Source organism: Elaeis guineensis, chromosome 1 (genome assembly GCF_000442705.2).
Source record: "Elaeis guineensis isolate ETL-2024a chromosome 1, EG11, whole genome shotgun sequence".
Lineage (NCBI taxonomy): Eukaryota > Viridiplantae > Streptophyta > Magnoliopsida > Arecales > Arecaceae > Elaeis > Elaeis guineensis.
In genome coordinates, this window is record NC_025993.2 from 180,544,859 (window position 1) to 180,567,142 (window position 22,284).

Consider the following 22,284-nt stretch of genomic DNA (forward strand, 5'->3'; position numbering starts at 1 on the left):
CATAAGCACCAAATAGGTCAGAACCAAAAGAAATTGAATCTTGGCCCAAAACTTGTTTCATTCTAGCACAAATTATCAATTTGGGCAGCAAGGAGGCAACAAATGGGCCTGACGTAGAAAAATAGAATAAGAACTAAAAATTGCATTAGAGAGAGTTAGATGGGGGTCTCACATTTTTTTCTTTTCCACTCCCTTTCCAATAGTAGCTTAACCGACTCTATAAAAGTGTGGTCACTCAAATTTAGGTGCATTTTTTATGTAATTTCATGAGGAAAAGGATAGATAGGGAGAGAAAAAATTAAACAATCTTCATTACTTTTGATCATCGACCATGAGTTCAGAATACACTATGGTTATGCACAGCATACCACCACTGAACTTACAATTTAGATATTAAAAACATAAAGAACATATCAATGAGCTTCCATGTGCTTGTTTGAGTTCGAGTATAAGGATCATATTTGAAAACTTTTGGTATACAAAGCTAACACATCACCATTTTTAACTGACACAATAACCATAATCAAGCTCTTCCACAAATACTCTGACCAAGTCCTAAAAAGCCAGTGCCACCATTCATTTTCCTATTCAAAGCCAGGTCCTTCATCACAGATAGCATCTCAGTATTCCCAATTTTAATGTGTACATCAGACACTTCTTATCACCCAATGTTCCTTTGCTCCAATCGACATCATCTAGTGTTTCAGATAATGTTCCATGAGAGCCAAAATACAAAAACAGAAAATTATATATATAAGAACATTTTCAAAAAGGTCAAAAACATCATAATATTAAAAACAATCTGAATTTACCATTAAGCACTGGAGTTGACTAACCAAGATGCAGGCCTTTATACTTACAGACATAAATAATAAATAAACAGCTGTACAAGCATGTCGCAATACAACAAATCCACTATGCAAATTATATAAGATATAAAATAAAGAATTTTTATTAATTAGAGCACCTGTGATCCGGACATGCTGTATGAGTCCATCAATATGCGAATGATCTCAAGGAACTGACAATGCATGTCCTCCCCAAAGTCTGTTATCATACCCTTAACCTGAAAAAGGAATGATCCATAAAATACTTTCACATTAGGAAAACACTAGATTACGATTAATGGCTCCAGATATAAACACTGAAATTAGCAATAAACTGATTAATTTATTTTAGAGATAAGCATCTATATTACATGGGGGAGACAAGTAGTTGTAAATAGCTGCATTCAATTATGGTATTAGGATGAATTGAATGCATCTGATGCAAAGTTTTACATCCCATGCGATGAGGCTGTCCTGGTCTGCTGATGGGATGGAAAATGCTACCATCCGATCCCATCCTGACACTTGGGACAAGGGATGTCCCAAGATGTGCTGATTGGGATAATAGGATAACGACAGGACAGTCTCATCCCGACATTCGGATAGCACCCCATCCCAATGTTCCGTGGAACATCCCATCGGGACTTGAGACCATGATCAGATGTGCACTGCCAGCTCAATGTGTAATAAACTACAAATATGAACATCATGGTTGGCACGCTCGCTGTGAAGTATTTGACCATGTATAAATTAAAGAACATCAATTAAAAGTACAAGTGAGATGTTAAAATGCAGCTTATGAGTTTACATCATAACCTGTATATGCTCTATGATTTACTAATGCTTATCAATAAGCAATGCAAGGCTGCCAGATCGAAGTAAGCACAAGTAACAAGGATCATAGATAAACCATTACATATAAATCAACAATGGAAACCATTTACATGGTCAACTGACCAACAAGAAGGTTGCGAGGAAAATTACAAATTTTATTAACTCGGTCATATGATTGAGCATTGGATGTTTGCTGAAGTTAACAGCACTGGAACAGCTATTTTGAGAGCACCAGATGATGCATACAGAAGAAAAAAGGATTACAGGAACCCGTACCAAACCATACAGTGCCAGTCCAGTCAACAGCCAAGGCACAGAGCATGGAGATCCAAGATGTCATATCATGGGAGATAAAACTGAGAAGGCAATACATTCATTCATTCATTCATTTCAAAACAACCTGGGATGGTCTTATACTGCTGCATATCCAGGAGAACAACGATTCAAATCCTAAGAAACCAAAACTTCTCCAAAACCAATCACAACCCTTAAACTAAACCAATAACTACTGATGTCAAATTATAGAATTTACATTTCTAATCCTGATACAGCACTTCCGTTATCATAACTTGGTCTATACAAGTCTTATCAGTGCTTTACATTCAAAAGATATTATTCATGAAGCCAACATGTTATAAAGCTGAAGCATGCATTCAGGTCTTAAGTTCTAGCCATAAAGCTGGTAAGCTATAGCTAGATCTGCAAATACTAATGTCTGTCTAAACCTAAAATTCATCTAACCATAAACTAAATAATCATGCACTAAAAACCAAAAATCACTATTGTTTTACCTTATCCTACCCCATTGTTAGCCATACCCTTATGCTTTTGTCTTGCTAATTCCATTAGAAATTCAAATATATGGGAAAAATAAGTCCTACTGAAATAAACCACAACCTTGGAAGCATAGATACCAATATGTGGTACGGGTACTTTATGGTATGGGTACGCCGATACGACAAAAATTGAAAAAATCACGATACGGATACAACTAGATATTTTATATTTTTATTAATATTTAAATATATATATAATATTTCAATATTAATAAAAATATATGAAAAAACTGAATCATATATATAATATTCGAATATTAATAAAATTAAGTTCTCAAAACTCAACTAAATTTATAAATATCATCATAAAAAATAAACAAACACTCGCAATTAACGAAAAGAAAAAAACTAGCAGTCTAAATAAGTAGAAGAAATCAAAATAGTAAGTCTTGATAATCAAGTGATAATAGTTTCAGCTGCTTCATTCTCTACATCATCAGCAAAAAACTTCTCCACATCTGGTTCATCAAGGGACAAACTTGCAATCTCAAAAATGTAAAAAGAGAAGTATCGATGCTGCACCGGAAACGTACCCGCACCGAAAACATATCCAGTGCTGGTACATGCCTAAAATAGGAGTACCGGTGCTTCATAAGCCACAACAGACCCTTGATTTTAATAGATCTAACATTAATTCCACTATAACGAAATCTAGACCAAGATCTTATCTTCCACATCAGCTACAAGGATTCCAACTTCTCCTTCGTTTCTCTCCTCCCCCCCCCCCTCTATTCTCGTCTCTTCAGAAGAGGGCAGAGTTCTAGAGGCCTCAGTGGCCCTCCAACAATCTCAATGGGCCAGCAATGGCTACCCCCGGCCTTTCCCTCTCCTTCCTTTCCCCCTCTCTCTTCCTCTCTTTCTCCCTCTCTGTATTCGCCAGTGTTCCAAATCAAATGCCCGAACCATACTGGTAGGCCACCGATACGGTTCAGCATGCCCTAAACCATCCGATTCGGGACGATTCGACGAACTGTAGCACCAAGTCCTTTGATATAAAAGACATTGCTAAAGCCTAAAGAGTTGAACTTAAATCCATCTACCTACAACATATAAATAGTATCGAAGGCTTCATTTTCATTATTCTTGGATGCAGAAATAGTCAGCATCTCCTCTTTTAACACCTCCATAGCTATTACCCATGTTGTCACATTATATTTTTTTTCAGTTTTTTGTCAATGGAAGAGAAAGAACAGTTGCAAGTTGCAACCTATAAGAATGGAAGTGTACTCGCTTGAAAAAGCAAAGAAAAAAAGGAAAAGAAATAATAATAATCAAAGGGGAAGATGATAACCATTTTTGCCAGCTCTTATATGCAGCACACCTTCCCAAATTGAATATCATTAAATGACATCCACACAATAAGTTACACATATAAGCAAATGATGGTCCAGTCTAAATGATCAAATAAAGTATCTGTTGATGTAACAGGAAGAAATCAGCAACTGAACCTTTGAATGATGGGACTGGAACACAAAAACATTAAAAAAAAGGAGCTTTGGATGCATAAAGGGACACCTCTGAATAAAAAATCAAAACACCAGTGCAGACATGTTTGTGCATTTAAATGACCAGGTCATCTGGTACCAGCATATGAAAGCACTGGACTAATGCATATAATTTACATGCCAAATTTATTATTAAAAAAAAAAAAAGTTGGTAATACAAGGCGAAGATAAGCATATATGAAGAAACATGACATGATTTAAGTAAGGCAGCAAGTATACTATGGAGTATGAAAAACAAACTAGTTAACAAAGAAGCATTATACCTTATGCCAGACTAGAAAAAATTAAGCTTGCTTACCAAAAACCTGAGAAGGGAATCTCCTTCTTGTTGAGTGACATATGATCTGAGAATATTAGGATCTTGGTTTAGGAATAGAATGAGAATATCTGCCCTGCATTAGGAACAAATACTTGCATCAGCCAACAAAATGTGTGAAAAAAAAAAAAGAAATATAATTGACGAGAAAGATTAGAAAAACGAAGAAAACTTTTTGTATGTATCAATTACCCAGCAGATACAAGCTTCTTATCCTGACTCTGCAACACGTCAGTTATGATGTCGAATATGCCTTCACCAGCAAGATCCCTGCAAGTAATAAATATTGTCAAACTGCAAATGGTAACTTGAGTCTTGAATATTGCAGATCTAGATATTGCAAACCATTCAGAAGTTATTTATGATAGATCATCACTTGAATGCACTTGCAGATAAGTAAAAAGATCCGAGTGACATTTATTGGACTCCATCCATGACACATACCACAAATTGCAACAACCTGATGCAACCCTAGCATTAGTTCTGCAAGCATAAGGGCCCAAAAAACATTTACAAACGGACATTAAAAATAAATTTCTGGGTACCATCTAGGAATTTCAGCAAACAAAATAATCTAACAAAAGTGCTGGAACGATTAGATAAAAGTTCTAGGCTTCCATAGCAGAACAGATAGAAAAATTAGGATTTACTTACTATCCGGAAATTCCAGCACATGACAAAAGCAGAAAATTGGGCACAAAAAAGAAAGATCAATCAAGTCTCAAAGCCGATATTTGTAGGCAGCAATTAACTTAAAGCATACGCATGGGGGCTCAAAATCAATTGCTTCATTAAGCTGAAACAGCACATATGTTTTTTGAATCTGTTTGACTCCAGCAAATAAAATAAAATAAAATCAGGAAGCAAGATGATTAGTAAAATAGAGACTATAAAGCAAAGAAAAAAAATGGTGGAATGGGAAAAGAGAGAAGACAACACCAAGAAGCCCAAGAAGAAGAAACCCTTCTTTACTTCCAATCTGGACAAAAGCTCCACTAAAATCTACCACAGGAGGCTTAAATAAAAGAAAATCCTAAGGATCCATTCTTTTGTGGGTAAAAAATTTATCTTAAAATCTATATTTTCCTAGATAAATATTTATCAGGCAATATTTAGATAGAAAAAATCTACACATGCTCTGTTATGTATGGGAAAGTGGCTTCGAAATTTGTTACCCATATTTCTTTGCATTACTACTTTCCTGCATAAGTTGCTAAAATTTATCCATATTTCCATAATATCCTTTATGCTTTTTAGGTTTGAAGAAAGTGAACGACTGAGTTATTAGATATTGAATGATGGAGACATTGGAAATGAGGATGGGGCATCTTAGGAATAAAATTAAATGTCTATTTTACTTGCTGATGGAAGAATGATTTAGCCACCCCCCAAATGGGTAAGCTTTTTCCTCCATTACATAGGTAAATGCTACCATAGAAAAATAACTTATCCATCTTGAAAAGCACAAGTACATGGGTAAGCTGATCAATAGGAAAGTTGACCAACTTTTCCATAATATTTACCCATCAAAGAACGGGCCCTAAAACTAATTTTGAAAAAAAAATCCCAAATTTTCCCTTATTAGTGATAACCCAACTCAAAAGAAGAAGAAAGGGAGAGAGGCATCCCTATTTGGATGCACGAATCCTGGAGAGGTGGGAGAGTCCATGCACCTCTCTCTTTTCTCGTTTATTTCAGTACGTCGCTAGTGATATGTGTTCCATGACTCGAAGTAGAGTGAGGAGGATGTTTTGATAAGTTGTGTCAAATTTAAGCTCATCTAACCACCAGCAAGACTTTGAGATCTTTTACTCCGAGTCATCAACACTCGAAGTCCCACTAAACTTGAACAAAAAACATAAATAATAGAGAAAATACAGCACATTAAAAGATCAAACTAAATCTAGACTTGATGTGGATGACCAACGGTCCTTAAATGCATCACAAGCTCAAGATTGAACTTCCCACACCTGCAGAAGAAAAGCAAAGATGGTGGCACCATCTATATTTTGGTTCAGAAAGAAAGCAACACAGTTCACAATACCCCCAAAGTAATAACAGTAGCAATAGTAACTATAATAATTTATAAATTGAAATATATTTGGCTGGATCTTGTTTACCATAATTTTGTGATTCACGTGAGAGTTCCTAGTGATATAATTAGGGCTAAAACTGGGCTCAGGCCGGCCCAAGGTCCTAACTTCGGGTCAGGCTTCAGGCTCGGCCCGAAAGAGTTCAGGCCGAGCTTGGGCCTAAATTTAGAGCCCATTTATATTTCGGGCCAAGATCAGATATACTTTTGGCTCAGCCTGAGCCTCTCCCGAAGTTCAGCCCGTTTATTTTCAGCCCGAGCCTGATTATTTCTTAATTCTTATGATTTAGCCCGAGCCAAATAGGAATAGCCCAATTCCAACTTTCGAGTTCCAAGTCTTCCGACTTCCATCTTCGATCTTTCCGACTTCCCCATTCGATGCCCAAGCCCCTGGCCATGGTCCATGTCCGTCCGCCGACCATCGTCATCTTCGTCTTCCCCTATCACCGACGCAGATGTCTTGTCTTTCCCTATCGGCCATCAGTATTCGTCAGACTTCCGAGCCACCCCTATCGTCTTCCGACTTCTATCTTCCACCAAAAAAGAGAGACCGACAATGACCTCAGGCGGAGAGTCCTCATTGTCTTCCATCTTCCAATCTTTCCCCATCACCGACTCCAATCTTCTGTCTCCCCCCATCTGCCATCGCCGATGTGCCAACACCAGTCTTCCATCTTCCCTCATCGGCCATCACTGACGCCGATCTTCTCGTCTTCACCCGTCACCATCGCCATTCGCCATTTCGGGTATGGCTCCTACCGAACCTCTCTTCCTCAATCCCTTATCTCTTGATTCTTGAACAAATTAAGACTCTGAATCCCTATCTCAATCCTTATTGCCGACTCTATCAATATCTGGCATAGTGGATGTTATTGCAGTGAATTTTTTAACTAGTACTTTCATGGTTTCTACATTACTCCAGAATTCTCCCTATGTAACTGTTACATGGTTTAAGTGCACAAGGTTCTGGGGATGCTATACTGCCTCGATTGGGTCACTCATATCCAATATACCAGGTTTACTCTTTATTATGGTGGAACTTCTCTTTTCCTCACAGCAGACTAGGAGTAGTGCAGTTCAATATATCTTTGGGTTTCATTTCAAGTGTGGGTATTGCATATATGCTTGGTTTTATATTTCATATATCTTGGGATCCTTAACTGTTTTGTTTTTGGGTGGACTATTTTTCTATGCCTTTTATGTAATAGGGGGTTACTATCCTGTTTTTGCTATCCTTGTAGTTTTGACTTCCTAATAATATAACCCTTTGGTTATCCAAAAAAAAATCCCTATTGCCGACTTTGAATCCCTATTTTCAAGACTAATTTTGGTCATGAACCAGATGAACCCTAATTGTCTTAATTTGTTCAAGATGCCTACCCTAATTTCTAGCTTTTGCAACGAATACAGCATTTGTTAGGATTTGATGCCTCGAGATTCAGTCCACATTGAGCCCACAGCGAAGTCCGCGACGAAAAACAGAGTCCAACGAGATCAAGATCACCCCAAACAGAGTTCGGATGGAAGAGATACGAGCTTTTGAAGTCGGCACGAGATCCGAGGCGGCGGAGGACCACCGACGGCCGACGGTGGGCCGGCGGAGCGGCGGCGGTGCGGCCTCAGGCGGCGGAGCGCGGCCCGGGCCCAGGCGCGGGCCTGTACCCCGATCCACGGTGGACCGGGCGGTTCACGAGCGGGTCTATGGACTGTCTGGGCATTTTCCAGGCATTTCTCGCAGTCCACGGTACTTTCGTGGATCGGAGCGCGATCAGACGACATAGGTGGCTCCCGATCTTGATCCGATGATATGAGACCTTGATCTGAGTTATTTGAGCTGTGTTTGGATTTGATTAGGATTGGAAATCCTAATCTAATACGAGTTTTAGCCCTTTAAAAGGGTCTGTACACAGGAACTATGGGAAGGGTGGCTTGGTTTTACCTCACGAAAATCCGTGAGGTCTGTGGTTGCACGGAAGCCAACCCGAGAGAAGAGAGAGAGACCGCGTCGCTGAGAGAGGAGCAAGAGGCTCCTGGACAGCGGACGTCGATCACTTCAGGGGTTCAGGGGATCTTCCAAGAGAGTTTTTGTGAGGGAGAACTTCAGGTGAGAGAGAAATCAGGTGTACGAGGATTGAGGATGAGATCTCTTCTTGTAAAATTTCTTTTTCATTGTGAAATTTGCATGCCCCGTGGAGGCGAGCCCTTTTGTGGCTGATCCACGTATTTTGATTATTTTTGTTTTATTTATTCTTTCTTCCTGCTGCATCGCGTGGTACTGAAAAGGTCCTGGGAGATAGTGTCCTGACCAGACATCCACCCAACAGCATTAATATACTCAGTGATTTTAATTTTGATTAATGGGTAATCTTAGCTTTTCATAATCATCTTTCCTAGTATTAGGTTGTTTGTGATCAAGCTAAAAAGGTACAAAATTCGCCACAGCTAATCATCATAATATGTGCCCCAAGACTATTTTCTTATTCTTTCTTGTATGACTTTTGTGAACACTGAGTATTGTAAATAGTGAGTATTATAATTCCGTAAACATAGTGAGCACTTAATATATATAAACATCATCTGATGATCTGAAGTTACACACTAGTTACATATATAAACATCATCAAGAAATACTTTTAATTTGTGAGTATATATTGATTTATGCTATAATTTGACATTAGCCAGTTCTTTTGAGTAATTTACGGTGTTATTTGTGCAGATTGTTTTGCTAACGTCTGGATCTAAAATGGTTGAAAATGAGATTGTTGAACATACAAGGAATGAGAATGACAAAAATGAAGATAATTCTAAAATTGATTGTGACAAAGGTTCTAAAAAAAAAATCTTGAGTATGAATCATTTTATTGAGAAAAAAATAATCTGATGGATCAATAGCTACATGCAAATATTATAAAAAGATATTAAGTAGTAGTACTAAAAGAAGAACAAGTCATCTAAAATGCCATCTTGAAAATGTTTGCAAAAAGTATCAAAAGAATCCAGTTAATCAAATATTTATAGTAGCAAGCTCAAAAGATACAATGAAGTCTTTTCAATTCAATCAAGGAGTAGAAAACTTCTTGCAAAATTTATCATATATGCCGAGCTTTCATTTCGAATTATCAAGCACCCCCTTTTTTTGGACCTTATGAGATTTGTTCAGCCATTATTCAATGTTATAGGCCGTAAGATTATAAAAAATGATTGTATTGCTTTGTATCAAGGATAGAGGAAAAAATTGCATAATGATTTTAAGAAATTAAGTTCTCAGATAAGTTTTACTAGTGATATTTGGACATCAAATCAAAAAATCGGTTATATATCCCTCAGCTCATTATATTGATTCAAATTTTATTCTACACAAGATAATTAAATTCAAGAAATTACCATACCCTCATATAAGTTTTGCAATCGAAGATGCTATTGGAAAGTGTTTTCTTGAATGGAAACTGGATTCTAAAATGTATGCTATTACTTTGGATAATTGTACTACAAATGATGCTGTAATTCGAAGGATCCAAGATTATTTTTATTATGGAATGTTGCTTAGAGGGCAGTACAGTCATATCAGATGTTGCACACACATACTAAATATTATGGTTTAGGATGGGATGAAAATAATTCATGATGCTATTGAATGTATAAGAGAGATTATTAGATGTATCTGCAACCCCATCTCGGATGCAAGCTTTTAATGAAATTGCACAACATATGAGAGTTTCTGTTAAAAAAGGACTCACTTTAGATGTTGCTACAAGATGAAATTCTACTTATGAAATGTTGCATGATGCACTTAGCTTTAAAGATGTTCTTATTAGATATGCAACTGATCATTCATGTATGTGCCCTACCAATGATGAATGAAAAAAGACAGATAATTTTTAAATTCTTAGAAACCTTTCTCGATGCTACTAAAGTATTTTCTGGTTCCACGTATCTCACATCTAATTTGTACCTAAAAGAAGTTTGAAAAATTAAGACAATGTTGATGGATGGGAGTGCTCATAGTGACGAAACACTGAAGCAATTGACAAATGAAATGCAAAAGAAGTTTAACAAATGTTGGTCTCAATGCAATGATTTATCAGTAATTGCTTCTATTTTAGATCTCAAATCGAAGTTGATATTTATAAAATTTTTATTATAAAAGGGCATTTGATGTAAAAGAGAAAAAAAAAAGAATTGATGATATTCGTACTTGTCTTTACAAACTTTATGAGTATGTAGATGCAGCAAAAATGCAATTCTCTATAGATTCGAGTGAGCTAACATCTGATTTTGATATACAAAATGATATAAATTCACTTTCTTCATTTCGCATGGAGAAAATAAAATTTGATATGAAATTTGTTCAATTTAGAAGTCAAAGTTCCTCCAAACAACCAAAGGGATCAGAGCTAAATAGTTATTTGGATGATGATGTGCTTCCTAATTTGAAGAATAAGAACTTTGATATCTTGACATGGTGAAAGAACAATGTAACAATCTATCCTATACCATCAAGAACGACTTGAAATATTCTCACTATTCCAATCTCTACCATTTCTTCAAAGTCGGCATTCAGTACTGGTGGAGAGTTGTGGATCAATATCGGAGTTCATCGAGTCCATCTACTGTCGAGACTTTGATTTGTATGTAGGATTGGCTTCGCGAAGAATGTAACGAAGGTATATAAAAATCTTTAATATGTATGTTAATAATTTACTATACTTATATTCAAATATTTGTAATTGATATTTATGTTAACACTTAATAGGTACAAATTGTTTGGGTTTTATAAAGTTGAATGCAGATAATGGTACAAATACAGATGATGATTGATAGATCCATCTGTGGAAGAAATATCTGTGTCTTGGTGACATTGTCTCAAGGGATGAGCTCCACATTCGTGTCATATTAGTTTAGCTCTATGCACTTTTTTCCCATTTTTTGATAAACATCTCTAGGCTCTTATTAAAATTGTTTGTTTAGCTCCAGTTGAAGCTATGCTTATTTGCTGTGTTCAATCTACTTTACTGCTGGTTTTTAGCTACTGTCCATTGCCACTCTGTCACAATTGTTCAACTGACTCTGATTTGTGTACCTGCATCTTCCTTGATTGCTGCATTACCTACTGTTCCTTATTTCACAAGTCTCCAATTTATGGCACAGCATTTTCACATGCAGATATCTCGTTCTGAGAAGATGTTCATATGCTACTGCACTCCTGCAACTTGATTCTCTGATTTCTACCATAATTGCTGCACTGCTAACATCTTTTCATATCCTTTTCGTATTTGCTGGTTGTTAGCTGATGTAATGTTTTACATCTTGTGTTTAGTATCAGTTTGTTGCTGTAGCACTGCAGTGTGCTTCCAGGCTTACCCGTTTCTGTGCAATTGCCAAATCCTTGGGATCGAAAAATGAATTTAGCAATATAGATAAGTTCAGCAGCAAGCTAATTTAGGCAGATGGAATGAACATGCAAATAGATGAGCAGGCTGACAAAGCAAACCAGCAGTAGAAGAGGTTGATTCCTTTTCTAAGCCTTCTATGGATGGAATATCATGCTTACCTACTTAGCTAGTTATCAACATATGAGCAGCTTTGCCACATATTGTATTAAAATTTTTATAATGGTTGGTTTTAAAAGGATCATGATTGAACTACTTCATGTTGGCCTTTTGCTTTGTCTGATCAAGTTACCATAGGCTTTCGCATGTCCAAAGAGCTCATGACTCATTTGTATTCCTATTTTCTGCACAAACTCATGTACAAGCGGATGGTAATTTTCTAACTTCTGCATACCAAGGAACAGAGAATATTACCATTGCTATATCTTTTGTTTTGTTTTGTTTTTCTTTTGATGATAAGGGAGGCTGAAAAAAAAAGCCACCAGGCTTTTATTAGAGACCAGAGAATATTTACAATGTGGTGATCAGGCAATCGGTTACAGAGTCCAAAGGGAAAGATAAGGAAGAAAACCAACAGCAACATGGAGTTGCTGATAACAAGTAATACCGAGAACATTCTGAGAAGATAGACCATGTCGATGTTAAAAAAGATTTCAGGCTTTCCTGTTGCTGTACTTACTCTTTATATTCTTAATATAGCTCTTGGCTCCTCATTCCACCAAAATCTCTCTCTCTCTCTCTCTCTCTCTCTCTCTCTATATATATATATATATATATATATATATGTGTGTGTGTGTGTGTGTGTGTGTGTGTGTGCATATATACATACACACACACACACACACATATATATATAACAGGATCTGTTCCAAAATAATAGTAAAGGGCCAATGAGTTTCTCTACCTCGGGCCGGTCTTGGGCCAAGCAATGTCTCGGGCTGGCCCAAAAGGATTCGGGCCAGGTTCAGGATTGGGCCCGGGCTGGGCTCGAGCCTGGTTTTTTATACAATTATCGGGCCTAAGCCTAGCTCGAAACCCGAAAATAATTTCAAGCTGGGCTCGGATAGGCTCGGTTCCACCCCTAGATATAACTAATTAAACTTCGAAAATAAAAAATAAAAAATAGCAATAACAAAGAAATTCCAATCCCATATGAAGTTTTGTTGGAGCCCAAAATTTGTTAGTAATCCTCATTTATCAAACATAACAAGTTTGACACTGCCTGAACGATCCCAACCTTTGTAAGTCACAGAAAGAGGATGAAGAAAAAGAAAGACTTGTCTGACATCTTTTCCCAGCATCACAATGTGATGCTTCCAACATAACCGCATTTGTTTAAGTACAGCTAAATAACCTTCTTTTAAAAGTTTAAAAGAGCACCAGAATTGAGTCTCATATTTGTAGGAAAAGTCATTTTTTTCCCAACTAGCGGGCTCTTTCAGACCTGACAGCCCTTCTTCTGAAATAGGTAGCGAGATCACCCAATCTTGCTTGCCAAACTCCAAAGCAGATTTTCCATGAGAAAGTTGAGATGATATATATATATATATATATATATATATATATATATATAGACACACACGCACGCACGCACACATACATGTCATTCTAACAATAGAATCCTGTTTTCGCAGTTGTAACCTTAAATCCGTAAAGCTCACCAGTTATATGTTACATCTCGTGCATTAGGTTATCTTGGTCATTATATCTGATTGCATACTGATAAACAGAAAAGTGTATCAGTTTTATTTCCAATATTTCATGCATATTGTTTAAGATCTATTTAAATTAGCACGTTTTGGTGAGTATTTAATAATTCAATCACCAGAAAATGAAAATAGCAAGCATCTCACTTACCTAGTCACCAACAAATATGAATAGCATTATATCATATTTTTTTCATATCATAATATATTAAGCCATCCATACAGAGCAATGTATTGTAGGCCTCTAGCAAGGTCCTCTTTTTGGTATTTGCTATGGCCATGTTTTCAGGATATAAACAGAAAAAGGGAATCAAAATGCAAGCAAGCAAATCATTATATGAATTATGACATACCGAAATAGCCGCAATTGCTGTACCAGCTGCAAACTCTTGCTCAAAGAGCAGAATTCGTGCAAAAATAATACCTGTTGAAGGATGAAGAATGTACACCAGTTGGTCCATAAAAAAAAGGTCATAAATAACAATGGAAGCTACGAATGTGAAAATTCAGCAGGGCTACAATATCCCGAACAATGAATGCACGAAAACCCCTACATGCTAAAAATAACTTGTGGACAATCATGCATACACTACGTATTTGTACTTGAAAATTTGCTTGCACGCACATTCCCGAGATTGGCATGCAAAAATAAGTGGATTTCAATGCTTAGGTTGCTATCAGAACTCGAGACAGCATCGACACTTTTCTCTATATATTATGCTATCCTTAAAAAGGACCTAAGACATGCCCAGAACATACTGCAAAGAACCTGCTGTGCATTTGTCTCACATGTATTCATGTGTATCTTGATTGTAAGAGTTATTCTTTTCTTCTTGCAATTATGTGCGGTTCATACTTTGTTGTTTGGAACTTTTGGAATCAACTCACAGAGAAATGAAATTAGCCACTAGACTTAGATGGACCAGATGAATGTAACTACAAATTTTGTTGTATGGTCTTTCTCAATACAAAATATTGCAATTGCGAGCAGTTGAAATATTAAACTGTAGATTACCATGATATGAATAAATGAAATTAACTTTACTCCATCAGTAAGGGGAAAATGTATCATGGTCCTCATGCCACAAAATAACTTTGTTACTCTATAAACCTGATACTGAACACTATCTAAATATCAACAATCATAATATATGAAGACAAGGTTTTAAATTAGCTACAAAGGCGACCGCCCCTGTTCATCATGCTTTTTTTAAAACGATGATGAATAATGAAGCCAGCAAATCCATTGCGGGCTTCACTTCCGGCTTCACTGTGATCGGGGTTTTTTTTAAAAAAAAAATCCCATGAAACAGCAACGATCACCCCTGTCTCATGCTCATGGAGCCGCAGGCCATGATTTCGCCGTCCGGCAACCTCTCCGCTGGTTTTCTCTTCCTTCTTTTCTTTCCCTTCCCCCTCCCTCTCTATCTTTCTCTCTTGACCGAGATTTGGCGGAGGAAGCGGAGACCTTGGCGGCCCTCCGAGCGCACCCGCAGCCCGCCTGTGGCCACCGCTAGCGTCTCCTCCAACCGCTCCCTCCCTCCCTCTCCTCTCTTTCTCTCTTATCCTCCTCCATGGTTCCTTTCTTCACTTCTGTGTTGGTTTATGCCGGTCCGATCCGGCACAGACCCGTATCAACTCATATCGCCGGTTGGCCAGCATAGGTCCCAGTTCTATGGACCTTGGCTTTGAGACCGTGCATGAAGGGAAATAAAACAAAATAAACATCCAAAATAAAAAAACATAACAATTGTGATAGATATGCAAAGCATGAACATAGAATAGATTGTCACCAATTGCTTTTTTGATTCTGCAGAAGTTGAGGTGGACCTCATCCTTGCAAATAGCTCTTGAATAAAAGAAGCATCATCTTTCAATAAAGATATAACCTATAACACAATCATATGTAGTATGTTAAAGAATAGACATGATAGAATCATCAAAAATTAAATCAACTGAAAGTTCAAAGTTGAGATTCTCACAGCAGCATTGTTTGCATGAATGATCGAATTAAGACTTGCTATTGTAGCCTCATCCAACACCCTTGGTAAAATAACATCCTAAAGATGTTCCAACAACAATAAGAATCCTACAAGAGATTCAAGTAAACGATGAACACTTGGCAAATATTTTACAGACCTTCACATAACCAACTCTGTAGGTTTGGTGTATCCTTGACAATACTAAGGAATCCTTAATAGCAATAGCCTGCAAAAAAATTAAAATTTTGAAATTTAATAAAATAGATGAAGTAGTCAGTCGCATCTACCAGCTGATTTACCTCTTTAAAAACCACATGCTCTTTGAGAAAAGCACGATGCTGCACCACATGAGGGATGTCAGGATCAACTGTACAAAAAGGCAACATAACATTAAATGGATTTTCTTTTAATCATTTAGTTTAGTTAATCAAAAAGAAAAAGGGAAATGCTAAAGATAATGGCATCAAGATATAATAATGACATACAATAAACAAGATACTGAAAACACCTATCTGGTGAAGAACTGATCTAAATAACAGAAAGTACTCCAACCAATACATGCTTAACATTAACCTCAGGTTCAAGACGCCACTCAGATGGCTAAAAAACATATAATCTATTCAAGAACAAAACATATATGCCTACTAAAATTGTAGACACTGTTCAAGAAGATTCGTGACCCATGTTATAGCCCTATACGTAACACACAACAACAACATATGATGAAAAAAAAGATCTAACCCATCAGTAACTGATCTAACGCATTTTCCGGTCACAGCCACCAAGGATAAACAGAATATGATTACATGAAAGCAATTACATTTTGTAAAAATCCAACATAGATAGTGTTACAATTAAGTTATCGATGGATCCAAGAGAACAACTCGTTAGAGCAACTAAAGTCTTCCACACCAGACCAACACATAGACGAATAAATTATTACATCCAAATCCTTCAAATTTTCAAAATTCAAATATCTCTCATAAAGTTATCAAAGCATCTCTTTTTTTAAAAAAAGAAAATCATGTAGACTGTATAAGTGTTTCAAATTTCATGTTAGAAAACTAGAATTATATTATCATTATTATTTACTTATTTCACATAACGTGGCACCTGAAACACTATAAAGGAAACAAATAAGTAAAATATAAATAAAGCAAAGGGTATGTCAGACAGTTTTATGATGTTTCTGTTTATTTTAGAAGTCAATTCTCAAAAGTAGTTCAACAAGAGTTCCTCAAGAAAAAACACTTTCAGCATGGTTAGCTGAACCGTGTCCAGCCAGCAAATTCAAGGCGTACTGAACCAGAACAGTCAGCTACCGGTAGTTCAAAATCTTCAGTTCAGTTCTATTAAAGCCTCACTCAGTCACATGCATTCGATATCGTCCGATGAGATTCGCTTTCCAAGAGGCAGTAAATGGTCGCCCCCTGTCTTTTCTTTCTCTCACAAGTGGAACGCCAAGCAAGGGTGGGGAAACTGTGACGGGAGCCTCAAACAAAAAGAAGCAAGCAGGGGAGAGTAAACATGTTCCCACAGCGAACATTCGAGTTGGATCAAGGGTATCGGAAATCAGAAAAAAAAAAAAAGCCTCCCTTCCCAAAAATGGATCAAATTCCCTAACCTAAGGTCATAGCTTCACAAACCCACCAACACCACCACCCCCCCCCCCAAGGGGCCCGCGGCCATGCCCACTCTTCCAGTTTCAGCACGCCCCAGATCACCATGCTGAACCAGTTGGTTCCACTCATATATGAGGGGGGGAAAAAATCAGAGAAAGAGGCAATGCAACAACCAAGGTGTAAAGTTAGAAAAGTTGAAACACACGAACAAATTAAGGTCATCAGCATGGCATGAATAGGACGATACAGCCCCAGCTCTATTTCAAAAAGGGGGGAAAAACTCTACCAAAACATGCATAAATGGAAAAAAAAATAGATCAAGACGAGAAAGAAAGGCTGGCATTTAACGCAAATCACAAATACCATCAAGTGATATTAGAGTTAGTTAAATAGCAGCATGCAAATTGCATGAAGCATCAAAAAAACATTACAGCTGTAGCTCATCAATAAAAGGAAGAAGCAACAAATGGTCACATGAAATTAAATGAGCCTACATTCAAGAGAACCAATAATGTCCAAGATTAGTTCATCCCCAAAAATTCTATCAAAGATCTGTGGGCTGTTCAATAGAACTGCAAAAACAAAAAACAAAGAAAAAAACAAGTCATTGAGGTTAGCAAGGAATTAGATATAGGACATGAAAAAGCACATGATGATAAGCACTTACTGATCCCTTTGACCAATCTGAAAATCATATGGAGACCATCCATATTTTCCAAGTCTTCACACATTCTAAAAAGATCCATTAGCTTAGGGAAAAATTCTTGCTGCACCCACCCACACAAAAAAAATAAAAAAATAAATAAAGTTAGTAGCAGTTGGAGACATTGAACTAGCATGATTATGTGATGCCTTTGTTTTAGTCTTCCCTATTTCCTTTTTTCTTTGAATGTTGTGTTCCCAATGGATTTATGAGAGATGAGTGTATCTTATGCTGGGGTTTCCTAGGAAACCATACTCTACTTCATAATGTAACCATATCTCATATAAAGTTATCTGGCTAGCTCAGAAAAGTTTGTACTGACAGGACAGTTTGCAGTAAAGATGTTATTATCAACTATTTCTTACTATCAACTCTATATACCACTGCCCAATTTTTGACAACTTTTTGGAAGTCTGGAGCTGGTTAAGTTACATCTCCTTTCCTTCTCCGCCACAAAACCTGCCACACTAACCCCACAACCCCTCCATGAAATTCCAGTCAAACCACCTTTTGACTCCAGTGTCCAAGGCCACAGAAACCAGATGGCACTTACTGGCCCTTTCTCTTTTGATTGTCTACTTTTCTCCCTCCTATTTTATGTGGGTACAGAAACCAGATGGGACTTACTGTCCCTTTCTCTTTTGATTGTCTACTTTTTCCCTCCTATTTTATGTTACCCACTTTTCATTTTAATTCTGCTGCTTTCTACTGCTGAAGGAAACATTATCAATGGTCTGATAAGCTCAATTATGGAAGCTTGCATGATCAACAATGGTCCACCACTGGCATAGTAAGTCTAAACAATAAGGCTTTCAAGTTTCTCTTGTGATAAATTTTTAAGGTTGCTTGGCTTGGGAAACAATATTTAACCAACATACGTGAGTTACTCAACTTGCATAGGCCCAACATCCCAGAGCGGATACTTTGGATGAGCTATGTGAAGAGTTCATATCCACTACCGTGCAAACAACCAGACCCCAATTGATGGAGCAGGAATCATGATAACATGGTATGCCAAAAGCCACCATACCGAAGAAAAGTCGAGGCAACAAGAAGCATTATTTACATTAAGCATCCTTATTGCAGACTCACAACTACACCAACAAATTAATATGAATTGACAGAATGGACATGATAAGACGTATCATGGCAAAAAATAAAAATAAAAAGTGTACAACTGCCTATAATTGATCTATGTCTTGAAGTGCTCAACTAGAATAAAATAATTTCCTCAGACACTTATGAGGGCATGCATGCTTTCTTAAGATAACAATTGAACAATGCTACTTTGCTCTGTCCATTATGGCATTGTATCTCCTCTTCAAGTAATGATAAACCTTTCTGTAACATATCTTAACTACAGGAACTAGCTTCGTACATGCAGCAACTGGAATAAAACCATTTATATCAGAAACATATCAGGTGCAAAAGAAGATCCAAGGAACACATTCTAAAAGATTAGCAATTAATTTTCTGACCGGCAATTTCAGAATTTCTAACTAGAAAAAACTGAATCAATAAATGTCAGCAAGATGCTCACATCTTGTAATATTAATTCTGCTACACGCATCTGATCCGTGATGCCACATTCCAACACCGTCTGCATGTTAGAATCAACCAACTTAACACTATTAGGGTTCCAATGATAAACAAGGAAAACCAAGAAAGAAGATTATGCAAATTAATAAAAATAAGTTTAGTCCCAAAGCGTATTATTAACCAATTGGAAAACTTAATGCATTAACTCAAAGAGCTCAACAAAATATATGACCACCAATTTAGAACTTCCACATATGCATGAACATACAGAACAATGCAATAGAAGAAAACTTATAAAGTAACAAGAGAACATAAAAGTAATACGGATATAAAAATAGCACGAACCCATTTAGTTGTTTCAACTAGCCCCTGTTTGAAGGACTAAAAAAATACCAGTAACTCTACCATGGCCCAATAAATTAGCTAATAAATAGGTTTGTATCCAGAAAATCAAGGCCCAATATTTGGGCTCAGGTTTTGTCCTGCATATCACACAAATTTTACTTTGTTTCCTCATTGAACTTCAGAAGATCCCAACTGGAAAATTCAAAAGACCAAACATACATAGGCAAGAAAGACAAAGGTGAACAGCAGGTCAAGGATTTTGGTTGAAAGAACTGAAGAAAAGATGGAGGAAAAAAGTTACATGAGATCAAAAAGATAGGATCTGAAGAAACTTTCCACTTTTAAATACTTGAAGCTAGTCAATTTTAAAGCCACAGAGCTAAATACTGATTTAAAAAAACAAAAAAAAAAAAACAGTTCTTTAATAACAAACACATTATGTGTATAATGTTGTCATAGCACTGATTTAAAGTTGCTCAATGAGTGGCTCTTTTGTCACATTATTGGTCCAAATGACAATATTGCTTTAAGATAATGTCCTCTTGCCATTTGATTAGAAATGTAGATGTCATAACATAATAAAGATGACTAATAGGCAATTCCGATATGAACCAGAAGGTTTGTGCATTTAGTTTGACATCGGTCAAAACTTCATAGATTTTATATCCTAAAATAACCTACCAAACAACATACTCCTAACAGTCTCATTTTATATCAACATAAATTTTGTTCAATTGTCACACTACTAGTCCAAATAACAATATTGCTTTAAGATAACATCCTCTAGCCATTTGATCAGAAATGTAGATGAGATAACATAATATAGATGACTAATAGGCAATTCAGATATGAACCAAAAGGTTTGTGCATTATGTTTGACATGGGTCAAAACTTCATAGATTTTATATCCTAAAATAACCCACAAACAACATACTCCTAATAGGCTCATTTATATCAATATAAATTTTGTTCAATTGACAGGTGGAATAACATAGTTAGGCTTGTTTATGTTTGATAAATTGATGAGTTTGAACCTTGTATCATTGTCTTGTTTACTCCTGAAGGTTCATGTATGTGCACAAGTAGATACCATGACTGACTGGTATGCAGTAGCATTTGATTATCCAGATGAAAGGCATTATCATAGTTCCATTACACCTTTACCCACGTATTATATGATTTCCGTATTTATATAACAAAATTGTAGCTATAAATTTTCAGACCCAAAAAAAAAAAAAAAAAAAAAAGGGCGCACACCCCCCCTCCCCTCCCCCCACAAAACAACGACAAGTCCTGTGTGGTACAATGAAGCCATATTTACAGCAAACAAACTTTGACCTATGACTCAAACAAAACAGAAAAACAAAAATCACAGTGTAATTTTTTCTAAGGAACAGCAAAAGATGCATGGGCTTTGCATTTGAATTAATTAAAAAGCAAAACTTAAGCAGTAGCAGAATATAAAAATAACAACAGCGATAGTGCATATATGCTAAACTACAAATGAATATAGAGCAGAGTATTTTGAAGTAGCATAATCAAAAATGAAAATCATTATTGTTGTGCGTATCATTCTAACCTTTAACATTAAAGGGAGCGTAGATAATTCGACAGACGGAAGCTCTCTTAATTCACTGTTAACAGCACGAAATGATTCATCTGCGAATATAGCCAAAATGATGATCCATAATGCAACTGTACAGTCAATGTCCACTATATAAATAACTAAAAGAGGTTTTAAAACAAGGACAAGGTGTCAAAATCTGCTAATCAAAATAAAAAATTAAACAGAAATCAGACGGAAAGCAGTAAGCTCCATTGTGCAAAATATAAAAAACAGGGGATCACAGCACACTAAGTTCTGCTATTGGAAATTTAAGCATGTGGTAATAAACTAGAAATTTCCTTGAAGGCATGAACTCAAGTAATTAACCAGCTTGGAACTTCATAACTCGATGCAGACAAAATATTACTCTCAGAAAGCAGAAATGATACATCAACCATCCCTATCTCACACCAAGAAAGAACAAAAAGATGTAAAGATGCAGCTATATCCAACTATATCAGGTTCACATACTTCTTAAAACATGATTTTCATGGAAATCAAACCTAACACAAGCAAGGCAGTACTAGTAGGGCCGATGCTAAAAACAATGAACTTAACTTCATTAATCTTAAAACAAGGTGGCATGTGTTCTATAATAACACAGAAAGCAACTTCAGATTAAAATTTGACATAGTCAAAGACTAGGATGGGTTCTTTTTTTATCAATTTTTCTTAGTTATTAGTCGAGAATTATCTTATTTTCGTAACAGAATAGCTGTTCATACATAGAGAACCATGTGAAATGAATTTTATGAAATGGCTGCTTGAGAGTCTAGAAGATTTTTCACAGTAACTTGCTCAGCTATTACATAAGCTAAGCAGTATTTGGGCGGTTGCATAACAGCACAACACCTACAACATATAAACCACCCTACCACTTTAGATGCACACAAGGAACTGCTTAATCACAGTACCAGTGACTTGTAGTTTAAGCAGCCTGCAGGTCTAGCCTTCGAACTTTAAGCTTTTTGATGATGCTTC

General features: G+C 36.5%; 1 protein-coding gene across 5 annotated transcripts in view; it reads right to left on the reverse strand.

The window, feature by feature from the left end:
* LOC105039929 (uncharacterized) overlaps positions 1 to 22,284 on the reverse strand; it is a 49,014-nt gene that overhangs the window by 11,148 nt on the left and 15,582 nt on the right. For all 5 annotated transcript variants that reach the window (XR_012137803.1, XM_010916258.4, XM_029262967.2 and 2 more), the window contains 12 exons: positions 21,277 to 21,356; positions 19,354 to 19,413; positions 17,778 to 17,877; positions 17,605 to 17,682; positions 15,788 to 15,855; positions 15,646 to 15,714; positions 15,489 to 15,566; positions 15,300 to 15,395; positions 13,860 to 13,930; positions 4,511 to 4,588; positions 4,301 to 4,394; positions 968 to 1,066 (listed from right to left, as the gene is read on the reverse strand). Coding sequence is in view for 4 of the 5 variants with exons in the window: in XM_010916258.4 (XP_010914560.1) it covers positions 968 to 1,066; positions 4,301 to 4,394; positions 4,511 to 4,588; positions 13,860 to 13,930; positions 15,300 to 15,395; positions 15,489 to 15,566; positions 15,646 to 15,714; positions 15,788 to 15,855; positions 17,605 to 17,682; positions 17,778 to 17,877; positions 19,354 to 19,413; positions 21,277 to 21,356 (971 nt within the window). In the remaining variant the exon portion in view is untranslated. The remainder of the gene's footprint in view (positions 1 to 967; positions 1,067 to 4,300; positions 4,395 to 4,510; positions 4,589 to 13,859; positions 13,931 to 15,299; positions 15,396 to 15,488; positions 15,567 to 15,645; positions 15,715 to 15,787; positions 15,856 to 17,604; positions 17,683 to 17,777; positions 17,878 to 19,353; positions 19,414 to 21,276; positions 21,357 to 22,284) is intronic.